This window comes from Typopeltis vanoorti, chromosome 9 (genome assembly GCF_054136105.1).
Source record: "Typopeltis vanoorti isolate ZY-2024b chromosome 9, IOZ_Tvanoo_1.0, whole genome shotgun sequence".
Classification (NCBI taxonomy): Eukaryota; Metazoa; Arthropoda; class Arachnida; order Uropygi; family Thelyphonidae; genus Typopeltis; species Typopeltis vanoorti.
This window is the reverse complement of record NC_143557.1, coordinates 97,752,572-97,771,376: the sequence shown is the minus strand read 5'-3', so window position 1 is coordinate 97,771,376 and position 18,805 is coordinate 97,752,572. Positions and strand designations below refer to the sequence as shown.

Here is an 18,805-nt window from a genome sequence, read left to right as displayed (position 1 = left end):
TAGGATGTTGGCCACATCTAAACGTATGTTGTTAGCTATTGTTGGAGGCAGGTCGTAAATTCCTCGTTCGATGGACGCCATTATTTCGGCTTTTGGAACTTGCTTGGGAGTTATGGCAAAGTTGTGCCCTCGACTTAAAGCAGTCGTGGCTTCTTTGCTTAAGGTGAGTGACGATAGATTCACGACGACGAGGTCTTGTTGTAATTGCGGTCGTTGTATGGTGTTCCGTTGTTGGAGATTTTTAAACTTATTTTGGTGCCGGTTTTTGACTCTGTCGAATTCTTTTTTTGCCGTTGCGTCGGTGATGTTATCTACGATCTGCCAAAGTTCCGTATTTAGAATATTATGCAGTGATTCTCGTAATGCACTGATGGTTGCATTTGCTTTCGCTATTTCCAGGCGAGTGGTGTTAATCTGTTCACGTACAAGCGCTACACTCGCTCGTTTATAGATGCGTTGGGCTTTGGCCAAGTGGAACTTGTTTTTGATTTTAAAACAGTTCGGTATTAATTTGGTGTCTCGGCACCTCTTTAAGAAGGCTAACCTGTTTAGTTGCCGCGCCAATTTCAACTTCCACTTACCATATTGTCGTGTCTTGCGTACAATATCGTCTCCGTGAAGAATCCTTAAACGTGTGGACAGACTTATGTGTTCGTCGAACATGTTGTTTATTATTTTAACGGTATAATAGAACACAGAAACTAAGTAAATAATTAATTTATTAACTTGATGCTGATATTTCGCTGGTGTTATAACCAGCATCTTCAGAGCACAAAAAAAAACACTGTTTGTCACAATACGCGAGACTAAAACAACATGGTGTACTTAAAACAAAATTGTAGCAGCATCACAAAGACTAGAGTCCTGATTTTGGCGCCCTCTATCTGGGGGGAAAAAAAAAAAAAAAAACAGCTATCATATATTACTAGAGTCCTAGAAAAGTGCTATTTTTTTCTTAATATGACTGTCTCCCAAATCTTCGGCAAGTTAATACAGCCATATTTGTTGAGATTTGGAGTGTGTTTTAGGGCTTCTGTCGCCTCTAAGAACAATCTCTCTGATTTATACGGGTTTCTGTGTAGTACTTTTGTGTTTTACCAGTTGATCTTGTGTGCAGGGGTATCCAGAGCATGGTCTGCTAGGCCCGACTTCTCATAATGATAATTCCGGACGTATCTTCTATGTTCGCTGATGCGGATGTTCACAGTTCTTCCTGTTTGACCGTAGTAGGCTTGATTGCATGAGCAGGGTACTTGGTAGACTCCTGGATGTGATAAAGGAGGAATGCTGTCCTTGGGTGAGCGGATGAGGGTGGCTAATTTGCTACATGGTCTGAATGTAGTGTGTAGTTTATGTTTGAGTCTCGCGTATTGTGACAAACAGTGTTTTTTTTGTGCTCTGAAGATGCTGGTTATAACACCAGCGAAATATCAGCATCAAGTTAATAAATCAATTATTTACTTAGTTTCTGTGTTCTATTATACCGTTAAAATAATAAACAACATGTTCGACGAACACATAAGTCTGTCCACACGTTTATTGACCTGTAGCTGTTCTGTAGTCCTTTTGCCATAAGAATCAATAAATAAATTTGAAAATATAATGGATATAACAGATAATGAAAATATGATCTTGGATCATATTTCCATTTTCACTTTGTTCACAGAACAAGGAAATTTTGTTCAGCAAAAGTTTTCTTCTCTTCATATTCATAACAATTTTTGATCTAATCTCCCACACTAAACAAATGGATTGGGAGATGTGCAGCTGGCAGAAAGCTATAAAGTGTAATAGAATAATGGATACCGGAAGAAGGTGGGGGATTCATAGAGGCCTTTAGCACTCACGTTACTCTAATAAATATGGGATCTAAAGAATCATAGAAGTTAGAAAATAACAAGATTAAGGAGACATGAAAGGGATTTGACCATCAGATAAGCATGAAGTATAATCATATCCAGCTCAGATACTCAGGGTTGTCAGTCCTGTGCTCACCAGATGTTAGCCTTTGAGGTATATATGCACCACAAATATTTTGGTATCATTAATTATATTGAGTAACTGCAATTTAAAAAAAAAACAAAGAAAGAAACTATGAAAATAAGCAGGAGCATGAAAAACATCCACTGCATTCTTTTCAGCTGCAGTTTCAGCTATACAGGCACAACTTTAGTGAAGATGACAGATTAAATATAGAAATAGATAACAGAATAAGCAAAATTAGTAGTATGATGAGGAGCGAGGTAAATAAATTTTTATGGAATAACAAAGAAATCAGCCCTAAGAACTCTCTGAAAATGCAGGGAATTCTTAGGGGCACCACCCTACATATGAGAGCAGTATTCAATGGTCGGATGGATTTGTGATTTGTGAAACAAAATCAGAGCATTCCCTTCTGTGTGCTTGAAGGGAATGCTCTGCTGTCTTTCCAGATAGCATTATATCTGCCAAATTCTATTAGAGTGTAACAACTTGACTGCTAATCTGTATGTGACAGAGCTTGCATTAAAATACCTCAGACTGCAATGCTATCAACAGTACAGAGTTTATTCAGACTCACCAAGTTCTCTCTAGGCAATAAAATATTTAGAGCTATAGAAATGTACACAGCTCGCTCAAATCCAGCACCTTCTCTCTTAGTTATAGAAGCTTCACTTGGATGTATGCTTTTATTTTTTTGGATCTTACCATAGCTTGGAAGTCATGGTATGATCAAGGGAAATGAGGCTGCAGATACTGCAGCTAGGTCAGTTTGTTTCTCAAGCATCCACTATTTGTCTGTACCACACACTAATTATTAGCAAATTATCATACACAAACTTTTATCCTTTTGGCAGTCATCTTGAAACAGAGAGTCTAATAACAAGTTCTACCAAATTAAACTTGAAATTAAATTATGGCAGTCTTGTCTGCACAGAATTTGAACAGAGGAGGTTGTTCTTGCTCAGCCTCACACAGTTCATAGTCATCTTTTTTTTTTATCTGATCTACACACAAAAGGCCATAAGACCTATAACACATTAGTTCCATATGTGGGCAAGCAGAATAGAAGAAGGGAAGAATCTGTTCACATTTTGCTTGAACAGCTGAAGCTTGTAATCGTTGGGAAAGGCAGAGTGGGGGGGGGGACTGTTCTAAAGGACAGAAGTAGATGAAATGAAAGAGGAGGCAATGAAGTTGATTAAATGAGTTTCAAGATGGACTGTAAAAGGGCATTGGTTAGCAGTGCCTCTTGTTTTAATGATTTTGGAGAAGAATGGAAGAATAATAGTGACCATTTCAGCAGAGCACTGTCCATGAAATTATAGAAGAGAGAGGAATCATTAATTAGCCAGGTTGTCCTCTTCTGGATAGAATCGAACAATCTTAGAGAGGATTTTAGTTCACTACCCCAAATATACGAGCAATATTCCCTTGCTGGACAGATTTGGGCTTTGTATAGATTTAGAAGCTGTGAAGGTATGAAGTAGTGTCTTGTGCAAAAAAAAAAAATAAGTACACAATAGTACTTGAAATGTTTGCAGAAGCTATAGTTGAAATGTAGTTGTGCCAGGAAAGATTGCAGGTGCATGTCAGTCCAAGAAGAGAAATCTGATCGTGTTTGGATATCTTAGTATTACTGAAGGTCAGAAGGAGGAATGCCAGCTCTTTCTTGCAAGAGATCAGACACAACTAAGTTTTTGTGGCATTGAAGTTAATGAGGTTGCCCCTTGCCTCACTGAGATATAGCTAGAATATCTGAGTTCAGGTCCCTGGTTATGGTAGATCCTGAGGATTCTAATACTTGAGCATTACAAGGTTTGTCAAATGAAAAAGAGGAATGGAGTGTACTGTCATCAGCAAAGCTGTGGATAGGATTGGAAATCTGTAAGATTTCCAATATAGTTCATTTATATGAAATAGTTCATATAAATGAACTATAAATAGTTCATTTATATGAAAGTGTGGGTGAAAGAACAGAACTCTGAGCTACTCCAGCATTGGTAGGGAAATCTGAGATCATCCACCATGACATGTAGTAAGCAACCAGTGAGGAAGGCAGACCATTGGACACTGCAGTTTGTTAAGTAGGTCCTTGTACCAAACCTGATCAAATGCCTTGAAATGTCGAGGGCAACCACATGAGTTTCTTCATGACCTAGTCCAGAGGTGTGTAGTGAAAGCAAGATCAGTTGTAGATAGCAAGTGACAGAATCCATACTGCTGGTCACTGATTAGTTGGTGTCTCTAGGTGGTTCAAGAGTTGGTTGTTGATGACTTTCTCCATAATTTTAGAAAGAACAAAAGCGAGAGCAATTAAATGGTAGTTTGTTGATTGTGGGATTGGCTAGATGTAGACTTTTTCCATGTTGTAGGGACAGGTGTCAGTTGAATAGGATAGATTGAAGAGGCGATATAGGATAGGTGTTAGTTTGGGGGCACAGTTTTTTAACACAATAGGTGGAATACCATCAGGACCAGATGCCTTGTTTATGTTCAGATTATTTATTAAGGATTCTTCAGATTTCTTTTTGTTGAGAACAGCATGGGAGACATGAAGGTGGCCGTTCTTGGTGGAGAGGAGGGAACTTTGCGCGGTCATCAATGCAGAAATAGAAGAGTGATGCCAGTAAGTTGGCCTTGTCTTTAGGTGAGGTAACTGCAGTACCATCGAGATGTTAGAGTGATGAAAACCTTGATGGGTAGAAGTTGTGCCCAATGCCCTTGGTAAGCAGCCGGAAGGAGCAACTGCCATGCAGACAGGAGGTGTTGCAGCATTTGGACCTTTCAAAGTTTGACTTGAATTTGGTGATGATTCTTTTGCACTGTTATAAGCTGCACTGTAGGCAGAGTGGTAGCTGGAGTTTTGGTCTTGAGCTATTTGTAGTAAGCAGAGGTTTTTTCTTTTACAGCATTGGCACAATTTTTTGAGAATCATAACTTGGATGGTGGCTGAGAATTTGGATTGGAATAAGGAATAAAAGCCTTCATTCCTGTGAGGATGATTTCTGTTATTCTGTCTGAGCAGGTGTTTGGATCAGAAGAACTGAAGCAGTAGTCGGACCATGAAAAAGAGCACTAGAAGTGACTATATCGACAGCCATTTAGTAGCCCATCTCACCCACTCCTTATTGAGAGGCAATGATATGCATCTGTCTGAATTTTCTAATTATTTTAGAAAACTCAGACAGACAGAAAATAATAGTGCACTCATTATTTTAGCTGTGTTCACAGTCTGTCCAAGTCCTATACACTCAGATTTTATCAGACTCAACAAACAATTATTTTGTTTTTAAATTTTTATGGAAACCTTATGTCCAAAAATTAATATCTTTTACTTATATATATATATATATATATATTATTGAAATTAGGATTTACTCAGGATGTATACATTTATAAAATTAATTTAACTGACTAGAACCTGAGAAAGTATAACAAAAACCTTTAATAAATCACGACTAGTTTCATCGGTGCTCCAACTTCTTCAGGTGAGAAAGAAAAAACATAAGACTTATAAAAATAACAAGGGAAAAAACATGGATTTTCCAGCTTAATAAAAAGAAGTAGAATAGTAACGGTCATATTTACATAGGTGACCGCATGCTACCGTTGGCATGAGTTGAATGTGTGCAACAGCTAATTTTAGAGCGCCAGTACTGGATTACTGAGCTATGGGAATCAGGCAAATTGTAGCTTAGATTGTTGTTCAAGTGTGAAGGGTCCAGAACTATTTCTTTTGATTCGATAATTCTTCTTTCAAATTCCTTGCATATATATAAATTAGTAGTGTGTTCCCAATTAACTTGGTGTGGCCGTTCTTCAAGGTTAGAGTTTGCCGAGAAGAGGACATGACTGGAAAGGGCGCTCGCTCATGTTCTACTGTAAGAGATGTCACGTCTATGTTCCTCAAGATGAAGTGAAACTGATTTATCTGTCTAGCCAAAATAATCTATATATATATAGATCGTTTACATTATTTTTATTACCTTGTTGTTTCTTGTATATCTTCTCTTCAAGGATTAGGCATTTGCCTGTTCCAACTTCACTAGCCTTCCAACTTATTGCTGGTCTTCCCATCTCTCTCTCTCTCTTTCTTTGTGGTCTATATCTGATTATATAGCTGATATCTTTCCATTTCTCTCTATATTCGTTGATCTTTTCATTTATGTTACAAATATCTAGTTCTTTTCTGATGTCTTCATTTCTTATATGGCTTTTCGTATATACCTTTTAATGCCATGTTGTTTTTTTCTTTATGTTTTATGAGCTTTTTCAATTTTTCATAAATCATTTTATGCCTACTTTTTATCCATCTTATTTAATGCTTCAATTTGGCAGAGTGTGGCAAAGAAGGGTGTGAGGAGTATTTTATACATGGAGGATTGCCGATTAGTGGAATGCATTATCTGAATATGTTGTTAATGCAGGGACTGTTAAGAATTTTAAGATATGTTGTCAGTTGAATGAACCTTCTACGATGAATCTGCTGATTCCTTGGAGAGTGTGATAATAATAGTAATAATATATAATAGTAATAATAAAATAATAGATATTTTTATCTATATCAATTTATGTCATTTTTACTATTTTTAACTTGTATACTGCTGTGGTCATTTACTGGTGTAGTATGACCCCAGCCATCCATGCACCATAAAACAACAAACAAGCTAATCATCTACCACTCTCTACACAAAAATCTACTTCTCACTCTTTGCTCACACCCTCCTTAACCTTGAAATAGCTTCCATAAGTTGTTCTCCCTCTCTCTCTCTCCACCCATTCTGTGAAAAATCTCATTCAAATGAATCTGGTAAATAACTCATTACTTATACTCGATCATATCCTCTCCCTCCTATCCACTAAACTCTGTAAATTGCATTACCTCAGTCTCTGACAGCCATTGAAAACTGGTGAACCAAATCTGTGCACAGTAATCCATATGTGGCCCGATCAAAACTTTAGAAAATGGAATCATAACATCCTTACTTGTGTGTCAATATCCTCCACATCATTTCCATTTTTTTTTCTTTCTTTTTTTTTTTATGTGGGTTCCACCCACACAAGGTTTATTTGTAAACCTATAGTACATTTGTATCATGAATGGGCTAAGAATCTTTTTTTTTTCACCATTCCTATTTATTTTTATATATTATTATAATACAGCTATATTGCCTGCTTCAGTTTAGGAGTACCCCTGTTTAAATGTCATTGGCTATTTACTCATGGGTTCTTAGGGCATTATGAGTGTCATCATCATCATCATCATCATCAAATTCCTGCCATGTACCCTCAAGGGGTGTACAGGATATGACAGTACTACATGAAAAAATTACATCATTACTAACTTCCTATCTACAATTTTCCTCCAAATCAGTCTGTTACTTGTCAAGACTCCAACATTATCAGATCTTATATTTCTATCGTCTAAGGCACTTTGTACCGTATCAATCCATCTATATCTTGGTCTTCCTCTGGGTCGTTTTCCTGCCAACCTGGCAGAGAACACTTGTTTTGCTAATCTTTCCTCTCCCATTCTATTTAAGTGACCATACCATCTGAGATTAGCTCTGCTAATGCATTCCTGGATGCTGACAACGTCAAGTTCTTTCCTAATATCCTCATTTTTAATATGATATTGCCATTGATGCCATCTGTTCACGCCTCTAATCTTTCTCAGGACTCTCATATCTGCGGTCTCTAGTCTTTGGTCAAGTGTTTTACTTCTGACCCAGCTCTCAGATCCATAAGTTAAAATTGGTTTGAACACAGTCTTGTATACAGCTAATTTAGTGTTCCGACTAATTTCTTTCTTATTCCATATGAATTTATTCAATTGACTTCCCACGATACCAGCTTTGCTGATTCTGTTGTCTATTTCTATATTTAGTTTACCATCTTCAGTAAAAATTGTGCCTAAGTAGCTGAAATGTTTTACTTGTTCCACAGGTTCTCCATTCACAACACAGTTGACATTTTCAATGATTCTGCCTATTTTCATTGTCTTTGTCTTTTTATTGCTGACCTTCATACCATATCTATTACAACAGCTATTCAATTTAGTCAGAGAATCTTGCAGACTTGTAGCGGATTTATTTAGAAGTATAACATCATCTGCATAAAGCAAAGAGCTGACATTAACATCTCCAATTTTGATATCAGGTTTAATACCACATTCCTTCATAATGTGATCCATATAGATAATGAATAACAGAGGGGATAATGTACATCCTTGTCTCACACCAGATTTAACATTAAACCATCTTCCTGTACTTCCTTCAATTCTAACTGCTGACTCACAACTCAAATAAAGACTAAGTATTGCTTGATATAATGCCCCATTGACACCATATAACTGCAGCGTATTGAATAGCTTCTCTCTTGGCACCTTGTCATATGCCTTTTCCAAATCGCCAAAACTTAAATACAGATCTTTGTTATATTCCCATGCTTTCTCGACTATTTGTCGTAAAGTGAAGATCTGATCCTGACAGCCTCTATTTGGCCTGAATCCAGCTTGTTCTTCACCAAGCTTTTCTTCCACAATTCTTCTCAACCGTTTCTCAAGTATACTTGCATAGATCTTGCCAGGAACACTCAGTAGGGAAATACCTCTGTAATTCTCACATTCAGTTTTATTTCCCTTTTTATATATGGGTACTATGAGACCTCTACTCCAATCATCGGGAATTCTGATGATTGGAGTAGAGGTGATTTTAGTACATCTACACTCATAATGCCCTAAGAACCCATGAGTAAATAGCCAATGACATTTAAACAGGGGTACTCCTAAACTGAAGCAGGCAATATAGCTGTATTATAATAGTTTATAATGAGGAGTAACATGGGAGTTTCCCAGAAATAATATACATTTTTATATATGTTTTTTTGTGTTTTTACTCATTTTTTCATAGTCCAGAAACCCTGCAGTAGAGACCAAAAATGGAACTTTTTCAGGTCTCTAGTAAGCAGGGTAGTGGTGGTCTCCCATACCAAGTGATGAAATTCATCTCTCACCCGAATCTTATGTGCTGTCCTGACAATTTTAGCAAAATTTCAAATCCATATCCATCTACCATCACCCCCATATCCCTCATTTCCTCCACCTCCTGTACGATATCCCAAACAGTCTTATACTCTGCATCCTATCTTTGCTTCCTGAATTTTAAAACCTTACAATTTGCAACATTGAACTGATCATGCCATGCATTTGCTAATTCACCTAGTCTGTTCAAATCTTCTTGCAAAGCTGCAGCATCTGTTCTACTCATCGCTTTTTCCAAACTTTGCATCCTCTCCAAACAACTGCATATCACCATTCAAGCCTTTCCCAATCATTTGCAAACAAATTAAACAGCAACAAACCCTTGAGACACACCACTTTCCTTTTCCTGGATATCACTCCACCATACACTACTTGCCAATGCCTATCTAGACAACTAGTCTCTAATCCAGCACATTAGTCTACTATCTAGTGTCATCTCTTCCAGTTTAATTACAGTTTATTATACAGCAATCTATCAAATGCTTTTATACAATCTAAATATACCATTCTTGGTATATTTGATTGGATAAAAAACAAAAAATAGGAATTGTTGTGTCCCAATTTATTATTTTTATTCTATCTAGTTATTTCCCCTTTATCTATGTTCAACTATTATCTACGCACGAGATATCACCAAAAAATTTACTAATACTTAAGTTATTTCTCCCCTTAGTACCCCTAATATTTGTATTTATACTGCGCCTTTTGGGATATTTAGTTTGAGATATTATATAAAAAAAAAAAAGAAGAAAGAACTAAAATATGTCCGAAAGTGAAACAATGTTGCAGTCGTGACACTTTATCTCGTTTCTTAACACATTAATTTCCCACGTGATTAGGTTCGTAATTTTTCAAGTGGTGCATCGGACAGCAATTTCAGACAACTGTTTTATCATTGGACAAAAGGTTTATTAAAAACTTTAACATGGTACAATTCAATTTTTGTTATTACTCAATTCAATGCTAAACTAAATACTTACAAACTAACATTAACTTATTACAAGTAATTAGGCTATGATCCTATAATGGGTATTACGATCATGCCACCATAACAATTCAACACATAACTTCATGTGACATGGACGTATAAGATTAATTCACACTATTTAACTATTCAAACTTAAGTAGATTAACTAAACCTTTTACTGCACTAACACACAACTATGACATTTTAACTTTCCTATACATTACAATAGACATGCAAAATTCTCAGGACACTTAATTATTCACATAACATTAACACTAGCCAGCTTACTTTTAAAATATTCTGTCAGATACTAAAGTCCTAGTATAAATTTTCCTTGGTCACTTCAACAGTTCCGTATTAGAATAATGATACTTATTACAGACAAATTTTAGTTAACATTAGATATATTTTACAGTACCTTTCTTTCTTGAGTTTTTCATGTGGGCCTTTACCTTCTTATGATTGAACTAGCTTGGTATAACCTCTCCGATAATCTGCTACTCCTATGTTCCTTTTGGAGTTGAACTATGCTTACGGTCTTAAACTTTCGTAATTCAGGACACACTTTGAATCATCTATATGACGGCTGTGCGACTCGCGACGTGGATATCGATATCTTTATAGCTTTCCCTTTCTCGTGGTTATCACTGAAGGTGAAACATAAAGAATATGTTTCCTTTTCTTTGACTCTATGGCATTCTTCACTTCTTACATAGGAAATCCGGAATCGAAATCCCGCTCACTTTTGTTTCCATGTTGTGACGACGGAGATATAACCCCAATCTCCACTCAGGAAAACCGCGTGAAACCTATGCCACCGAGCTCGTAGAGAACTCCTCGTGAACAGAACCAAAACAAAAACCAAAAAGCCTTGTGGGGGGGGGGTTCCAACCTTTTATACCTGCTCTCCTAACGGCATATTTTTTAACTTCTTTTCTCCGCCCCCTTCTTGATTTCACTTCACCGACCAATTAGGGTGGCGTTTTTCTGCCAAACGTCCTTTGGTCGGCGAGCCAAACAATGTCTCAATCCGGGAATCGGCCCTAAGCGATTTTTTTGTTGCTTTTCTTGTGCTAGCCTCTAACTTAATCCCCTTTTAAATTTTGTCTATGAATTTACTTAATATTTTAATCTCTAGCCTCTCACATACCATCTTTTATGAATAATCCTTTTCTGTCTTATTTAGCTAAATTTTCTCTTTTAATCATATTACAACATTAATATATTCTTTCTTTCTTTCTTAGTTAGATCTAAAAAGCACCTTTATTTTTTATATATTTTATTGGATGCAAGAATATTTCTTTTTCTTATAAATAATTCATCTATTATATATATATTTTTTTTTGCAGAGTTTTTAATTTATTTATTCTTCATGTTACACCATGATAGCTGAGAATTCTACATTCTTAAGATATCAGGTGTAACAGAATTAGTATCGATGGTATAAAATACAACAATCTTAGATTATGCTGATGATACCATTTCTAATAGCAGAAAACAGAAACAAATCAATCAAATTACTGCAGCTACTAATTGAAGAAGGTAAAGAATTTGGATTACATATAAATGTAAAAAAGATCAAATTTGTGAAAATCTCAAAAGAAAACAAATCCGAGCCAAAAATATTCATAAACAATATGAAAATTGAACATACAACAGAATACACATATTTAGGCACCTACTTTACTGCAGATGGAAGGCAAGATAAAGAAATAAAAATAAGAACAGCCATAGCTAAAGATGTATTCTGGAAAAATAAACATCTGCTCAGAAGTTCTGTGAGTATCGAGACAAAGAAAAGAATGATAAGAACATTAGTGTGGCCAATTTTCACATATGGAAGTGAGACCTGGATATTCAAGAAGAGAGTAAGGCAACAGATAATGGCCTTTGAAATGTGGTGCTACAGGAGAGCTCTGAAAATCCCATGGACAGAACATGTGACAAATACAGATGTCCTACAGAGAATGAGAACACAGAGATCTTTATTACAGGAAATGATCCAGAGAAAGATGAGATTGGCAGGACATGTACTGAGAGGTTCAGCAGGACAGAGGATACTATCAGTTTTAGAAGGAAAAATTATGGGAAAAGGATCAAGAGGTAAAAAACGAAGGACATGGCTTGAAGATATAAGATCATGGACAGGATCACATGGCTATGCAGAAACAAAAAGGAAAGCCACCAACAGAGAAAACTGGGAGGACATCGTGCTGCACCCTCTCACTGAGGAAGCTACATGAAGAAGAAGAAATATATGTATGCATTTCCTTCATCCAATTCATTTGTCTTCTTTTAATAATGCTAAAACACAGTATTCCTTTAGCAAACATATTCTGTCCATCAAAGTGAATGCTGCTGTTTTGTCAACCCGTGTGAATCTTGGTCCTCACTAACCTTCCTTACATGTTATAGCTCCAGACAAAAAGATTATCCTGTTATAATATTGAAGCCTTAGTCTTATCACCTCCTTTATAAAGTGGAACAAATTTGGATCTGTGTGTGATATGTATCTTTCCTCTCCTTTGAAAATAGGCCCAATCTAAGACTCTGTTAAAGTGATACATGATAGCTATTGTTAACTCCTAGATCATTAAAGATCATAATGATATACCATCAGGTCCTATAGCTTTGTTCATATCAAGTTTGCTCAATTATATACATACATGCTGCTCACTCACCATTGATGATGATGATTCCTCCTTTTCCACTGTTCTCAGTTTCTACATTCACAAGAATGAAATACTTTTATGAATTGCTCATTTACTAACTGAACTATATTCTCCTCAGTTGTTATCATTCTTTCATTTCCACTATTTTTCATTTTATTGTCATTATCATCCTTCCAAAATCATTCTTTCTTCTACTGGCATTGTATTGGAATAACTCCCTAGAATTTTTTCTAGCCTGATTAGTTAACTTCTGCTCATATTGCACTTTTGCTACCTTACTAAGTGAGTCAGCTTTCTTACCTTCTTTTTGTACTCCTTACATGTAAGTGATCATTACCACCTATCTTATGCTGCCTTCATAATGCCTTCTTCTTCTTCTCCAAATTGCATGCCTCACATTTTTATTCATCCATTTCACACCTATCTTATTTGACCTCCTGACCTATGACATGCATTCAGATATTGCCTTATCCTTTCTGGAGTGGGGGTGCTCTCCCCTGATGAATCCTTGGAGGTGTCATGCAATAATAATAATAATAATTTAGTCTGGTGGACAGGAGGAAGAAGGGGGGGGATATGATAGAGACCTATAACTTAGTAAGGGATTGTTGTAGGATCAATGTTGGAGAGGTTCTACAGAAAACAGTGGGGGGGGGAGGAATCAGAGAAGAACCAGAGGTCATCCCTGGGAATTGTATAAAGAGGGTGTGAGTAGGGGAGTGAGAAGCAGGTTTTTGCATGCAGAGTTGTGAATGATTGGAATGCTTTGCCTGAGAGCCTGTGCTATCTGCAAAGAATTTGAGTGTGTTTAAAGTGCAGTATGATGGACTGTGTATGGTAAAAGGACCTCCTAGATGAGCCTTTGACTCCATTTGGTCTTGGGTGATGATGATAATAATAACATTGCCTCTGACAAACAGTTCCCTGAACACAGTCCAAGCAACATTAATCTCTTTTAGCATCCAGTTCTTCATTCCATGATACAGCTGCAAGCTGTTTCCTGAGTTTGTCACAATCACCAGCTTATAGTTGTTTCACATATAAGGCTTTCTCACAGAAGTACTCCTATGACTGACCACCACCCAAGCAATCACTTTGTGGTCACTCTCACCACTGGAGGAAGATTTAATACCTCATTTACAATAACATCCTGTGCTGCCTAAGATAATTGCCTCTCAAAACCTCAATCGGTTCGTTCTTTTTTTGCCCCCAGATGTCATCTCTTCATTCCAATCTATATTACCATAATTACAATCATCCATAAAGATCATCCCTTTCTTGTTAGTCAGACCAATTTTCCTATACATTTCCTTCTCACTATCCTCCACCTTACCAGATCTACAGTAACACCCAACTAAATATTTCATCCTCTCCATCTCTGCTTCATGCCATACTGCTTGCAAACCACTGCCACTATTTGGTCCTTGCTTCTCCACCTTTGATGCTCAAAACTCCTCCTCCCACCTTTCTGCCCATGTGTCTTCACAAAAAACCATCATATCTCTCCATCTCAGTTGCTGTCAAGATGCCATTCTTATCCAACCATGTCTTACTTATTCTGACAATTTTGGAATAAATGAACTCTACCAATGCATCAGCTTCATTCCCCTTATTTTGAATACTTTTGGCATTTGTGAGTATACATATTAGTTCATTAGTGGTTCTGTAGCATGCCCCCACCAACACTACTTCTTGGATGCAATTCCTTCAGACCCCAGACATTCCTTTCTGTCATCACCTTTCCCTGGATCTAAATGTTGTCTCCATATCCTTGGTCATCCCTTTCTTGTTAGCCAGACCAATTTGCCTATATCCCAGTCTTTTCTGGTACTCTCACACCTCTTCTTCCATATCTATCATTCACACTTCACACAGTGTCTTCCTAAGTCTACCTTGACTTCCCCTCCCATTTCACTGTATCTTATGTTCCTTTTCTCTTATTCTCTGCCTCATACCACTCACCTCTCCATTCAAATCTCTCCTATCTTACTAACCCTTATCTGTTGTTCTCCATCATCTCCCTCTCTTTCTCATATCTTCTATTCACCTCAGTCATTACCGCTCCTGTAGTTTTTCCAGCTAACTCACAACAAATACATTCAAATGCAGCCCTTCTCTCTCTCTCTCTCTCTCTCTTATACAACTCCATCTGTCACTCAAATTCATCTCCCACATTCACAAAACAAACACCTTTCCCCTCACACAGCTCCAGTATCATACCCATTCATAATTGTTGCTCACCATCTCAACTCATTGCTATCACTTGAGCAACACCCCGGAGTACTTTTCCTATCACACTTATCTTTAAGTCTCCTGATATTCAATTTTACATTCCAATCAAGTCATTCATGCTTACTCTTTTGCTCATTTGTATGAACAAATCTCTGCTCATTCTACCTTCATTTATAACCTCTTTTATATCATCTTTTTTTCCTATCTTCCTCACTCATCCAATACATACTTGTAAAAAAATATATATTTATAAAAGAGATCATTCTTTTATGATCTCTCTTTACCCAAGTAATATTACTTAAACTCTAATTTAAATTTCTTTTCTTGCCTCATCTTCACAAACTCTGCTTTCATGTTCTGAATTACTTTCTCAATGTCATTTCACTTTCTTTACCTTCTTAGTCACACTTTTCCTTTCTTTGTTCCTATTCAAGCACACTGCCTTACAGTCAGTTGACATATCTTTCTCATACACTGCCTTGGCATTATCTTCAGCTACTTCTTTCATATTCTTTCATTCACATTTCTTTCATCATCATATACTCCTTCAATTCCATTTATACAATAATCTTGACTTCACACCCTTCAATATTTACAGCCTTCATTTCATTATAACAGACGTTTATTTGAAAATTTTAGTTTAAAATCTAAACGTTTAATTAAAAAAAAAAAAACAGCTAATGCCTTTTTGTTCCCATATAGGGAATAAGCGAGGCCGTTTTTAAGCCCAGCCCTATCTAACTTTTGGAGACTGAGTGGGCAGTTCGATCTCCACTGGTAGCCAATCAGAGATAGCTGGCCCAAGGCTATCACTAATTAATTGTCACTCAGTGAAGTTTATTTTGTTTATAATGTTCTGTGGTTAACTGCAGTTTCTTTTATGATCTCTCTTTACCCATGATATTACTTAAACTCTAATTTAAATTTCTTTTCATTTAGCTAAAGAAACTGGTGTTACCTGAAATCCATGAACTTTTTCAACAGAAACTTCGAGATAGAGTTTTAATGAAAGATCCAAGTTTCCGATGGTGTTCCCAAGTAAGCTATTCGGCTCTTAATGATGATTTAGAATTTCATAAACTGCAATAATTGTAGATAATAATTTCCATTATGCTATATTTTGAAGTCACATTCTATTTTTATTCAGTATTTTAAAAAAATATGTTAATGTTACTGTGCTTTTAAATTGAGAAATTCCAGCTTTCTCTCAGTAAAAGTTTGGACTTTGTGACAAATATCATACTAGCTATTTCCCCTTCCATTACAGAATATCAAATTAAATTGGCTCACTAGTAATTGACTGATTAAGTTAAAATCAGATTCTAAACTTCAAAAATAAAAGTGTGCCTTAAAAGACCATGTTTGTGAATTTAATTAAATAGCAGTGTGCTTGTTATATCGTTATATTCATTGCTTATGCAAGATCGATTTGGGGAACTGCAATGCGTATTAAATTAAGAAATTCAGGAAGCTAGAATGTTTCTCTTATCATCCAAATACATACTGTCAGTTTCATTCCATAGTTGAGTGAATTCTACTTACCGTATCCCTCTCTTCACCTAAATTCTCTGCTCTCTATTTCTTGCACAAACATATCTTATGGTTAGCAAGATATGATGCTATGTGAATTGTTTATAAATACAGTTGACCCTCACTTTAGCAACCTCATAAGAATTACAAGAATAATATGTTATACTGGCAATTTGTGATATTGAATTTTAATTTGAATAGCATTGTGCTAACAGAGTTTGGGAATTTTCAGTAGTTTTAGCAGTGAGTTTGTTATAATATTGACAGAATACTGCATGAAAAACTATTACATAAGTTGGAACAAATGAGAATGGAAATGAAGCTGGTGGCATGGATGGGGGGTGTGGTAAACAATCTGTACATTAATTCTAGTAACAAGGCTTATATGTTGGTCATACATAACTGGTAATTAGCTTACGGAATTAACAACGCATATAAAGGATATTAATTAAAGGCAACATTAATGAATATCTTCAATATTTCGGCAACATCACGTTGCCATCTTCAAGAACATAAAAATATGGTATGTGCATGCAGGCACTAACAAAAGCAAATGAGGAAGAAGGCAAGAAACTAATATTGTTCCTAAAGTCCTAATGGTGCCCTCTGGCAGGCTAATTTGGTTGTCTTAGTCGTTGGACTGAAGTTCTCATAATGTTATTCTCCCAAATTTTGGGTAGTTTCATACACCCAAATTTGTTGAGGTTTGGAACGTTTTTTAGAGCTGTTGATGATTCCTTGAATAATCTTTCGTACGTAAACTTTGCTGCAGTGTATTATTTTAGTTTTCTTCCAATGAATTCTATGGTGTTTATCTAAGGCATGGTCTGCCAGCCCAGAGTGGCTGTACTGGTGAAACCGGATGTAGTCTTTGTGTTCTGAAATCCTGATATTTGCTGTCCTGCCTGTTTGGCCAAAGTGAGACAATTTGTAGCTGCAAGGGACCTGGTATACACCAGGTAGGTCTAGGGGGTGTGGTTGGTCTTTGGTAGAGCGGATAAGGGATGCCAAATTTTTATATGGTCTATAACAAGAAGTCAGGTCATATTTTTTGAGGATATTGGTTATTTTCTCAGAGGTGCCCTAGATGTAGGGGATGGTGATAGATTTGGTGTAATCTTTATTGTGGAGGGGGGGGGGGTTACTGGTTTTAGTATTATTTGGATTTTTTTCTTTAATGATATAGATTTAATGATATAGCAGAAGATTTGAAGGGGGATATTCAGTTGTTTGCCAATGTGCAAAACTAGGGAGGACAATAGTTGATAAAGCATATGTAGATATCTTACAGGATGATTTAAATAAATTGGCAGTGTGAGCAAAGAACAATGGGTTGTCAATTCAATGTTGTAAAATGTATGGCAGTACACTTCAGGATGAAAAGATTACATACTTCATATCATACTAATGGTATGAAATGGTAAAAGCTTACAGGAAATTGATGAGGCTAGGGATCTTCGGGGTGATGGTGGATAGAGATTTGAAATTCCGAGGACATATTGCAAGAGTTAGCAAAACTGTTCAGAACTTAAGAACACATTGACAAGTTAAGATAGGGAGGTTATTATCCCTCTTTATAAGACTATGATTCGAGCACATGTTGACTACTGTGCATACCCATTTTTCTTGGGGATCACGAGGTGATGGAGAGGATTCAGAGACAACCTACCGTTCAACAGACCTGTCAGACTGGTGACAGATCTGTGGAATGTTTCCTGTGAGGATAGATTGAGGGTGTGTGGGTTGCAAAGTTTAGCTGACAGATGGAGGAGAGGGGATATGATAGAAACTTATAAGTTACTAAAGTGATTCTATGAAATTGACACAAAAGAAAATTTTCAATGCATGTGAAGTAGGGGTGAAAACAGTGGGTCACACTTGGAAGTTGTCTAAAAGTGTGGTTATTAAGGGTATGTGGACTAGGTTCTTTACTTGGAAAGTGGTGAATGAGTGAATGAATTGTCAGAGGCGATTGTGAGTGTCTATTCAATGTTGAGGCACTCACAATCACTTCTGGCAATAATATTTTGTAAGAATAATTTGAAATAAGAAAATTTGGGCCATGATAAATTCTGCTGAATCGTTTACTGACTATTTTGTTCCCTCTGTGCAAGATTACTGTATCAAAATACAAACTAATTCACAAAACATTTCTTGCCTTAGGCTGTGTCCCTGAACATCCCATCATCCTCAGTGAGCAATCATCATTGGAACCGTTGGAACAAGTTAATAAATACGTCTATCTTGGCAGTCTCATTTCTAGTAAGCTCAACAACATGGAAACAGTAAAACACAGACTAAACCTTGGTTGGACCAGCATGAATACTAAATAAAATATGGAAAAATAAAAAAATCCCAACAAGTCTAAAACTAAAATTA

General features: G+C 36.4%; 1 protein-coding gene across 5 annotated transcripts in view; it reads left to right on the top strand.

Moving 5' to 3' along the window:
* The window catches only part of LOC150103285 (uncharacterized), a 454,389-nt gene that overhangs the window by 301,024 nt on the left and 134,560 nt on the right, over positions 1 to 18,805 (top strand). For all 5 annotated transcript variants that reach the window (XR_016548822.1, XM_090397913.1, XM_090397914.1 and 2 more), the window contains one exon: positions 15,836 to 15,934. Coding sequence is in view for 4 of the 5 variants with exons in the window: in XM_090397913.1 (XP_090254039.1) it covers positions 15,836 to 15,934 (99 nt within the window). In the remaining variant the exon portion in view is untranslated. The remainder of the gene's footprint in view (positions 1 to 15,835; positions 15,935 to 18,805) is intronic.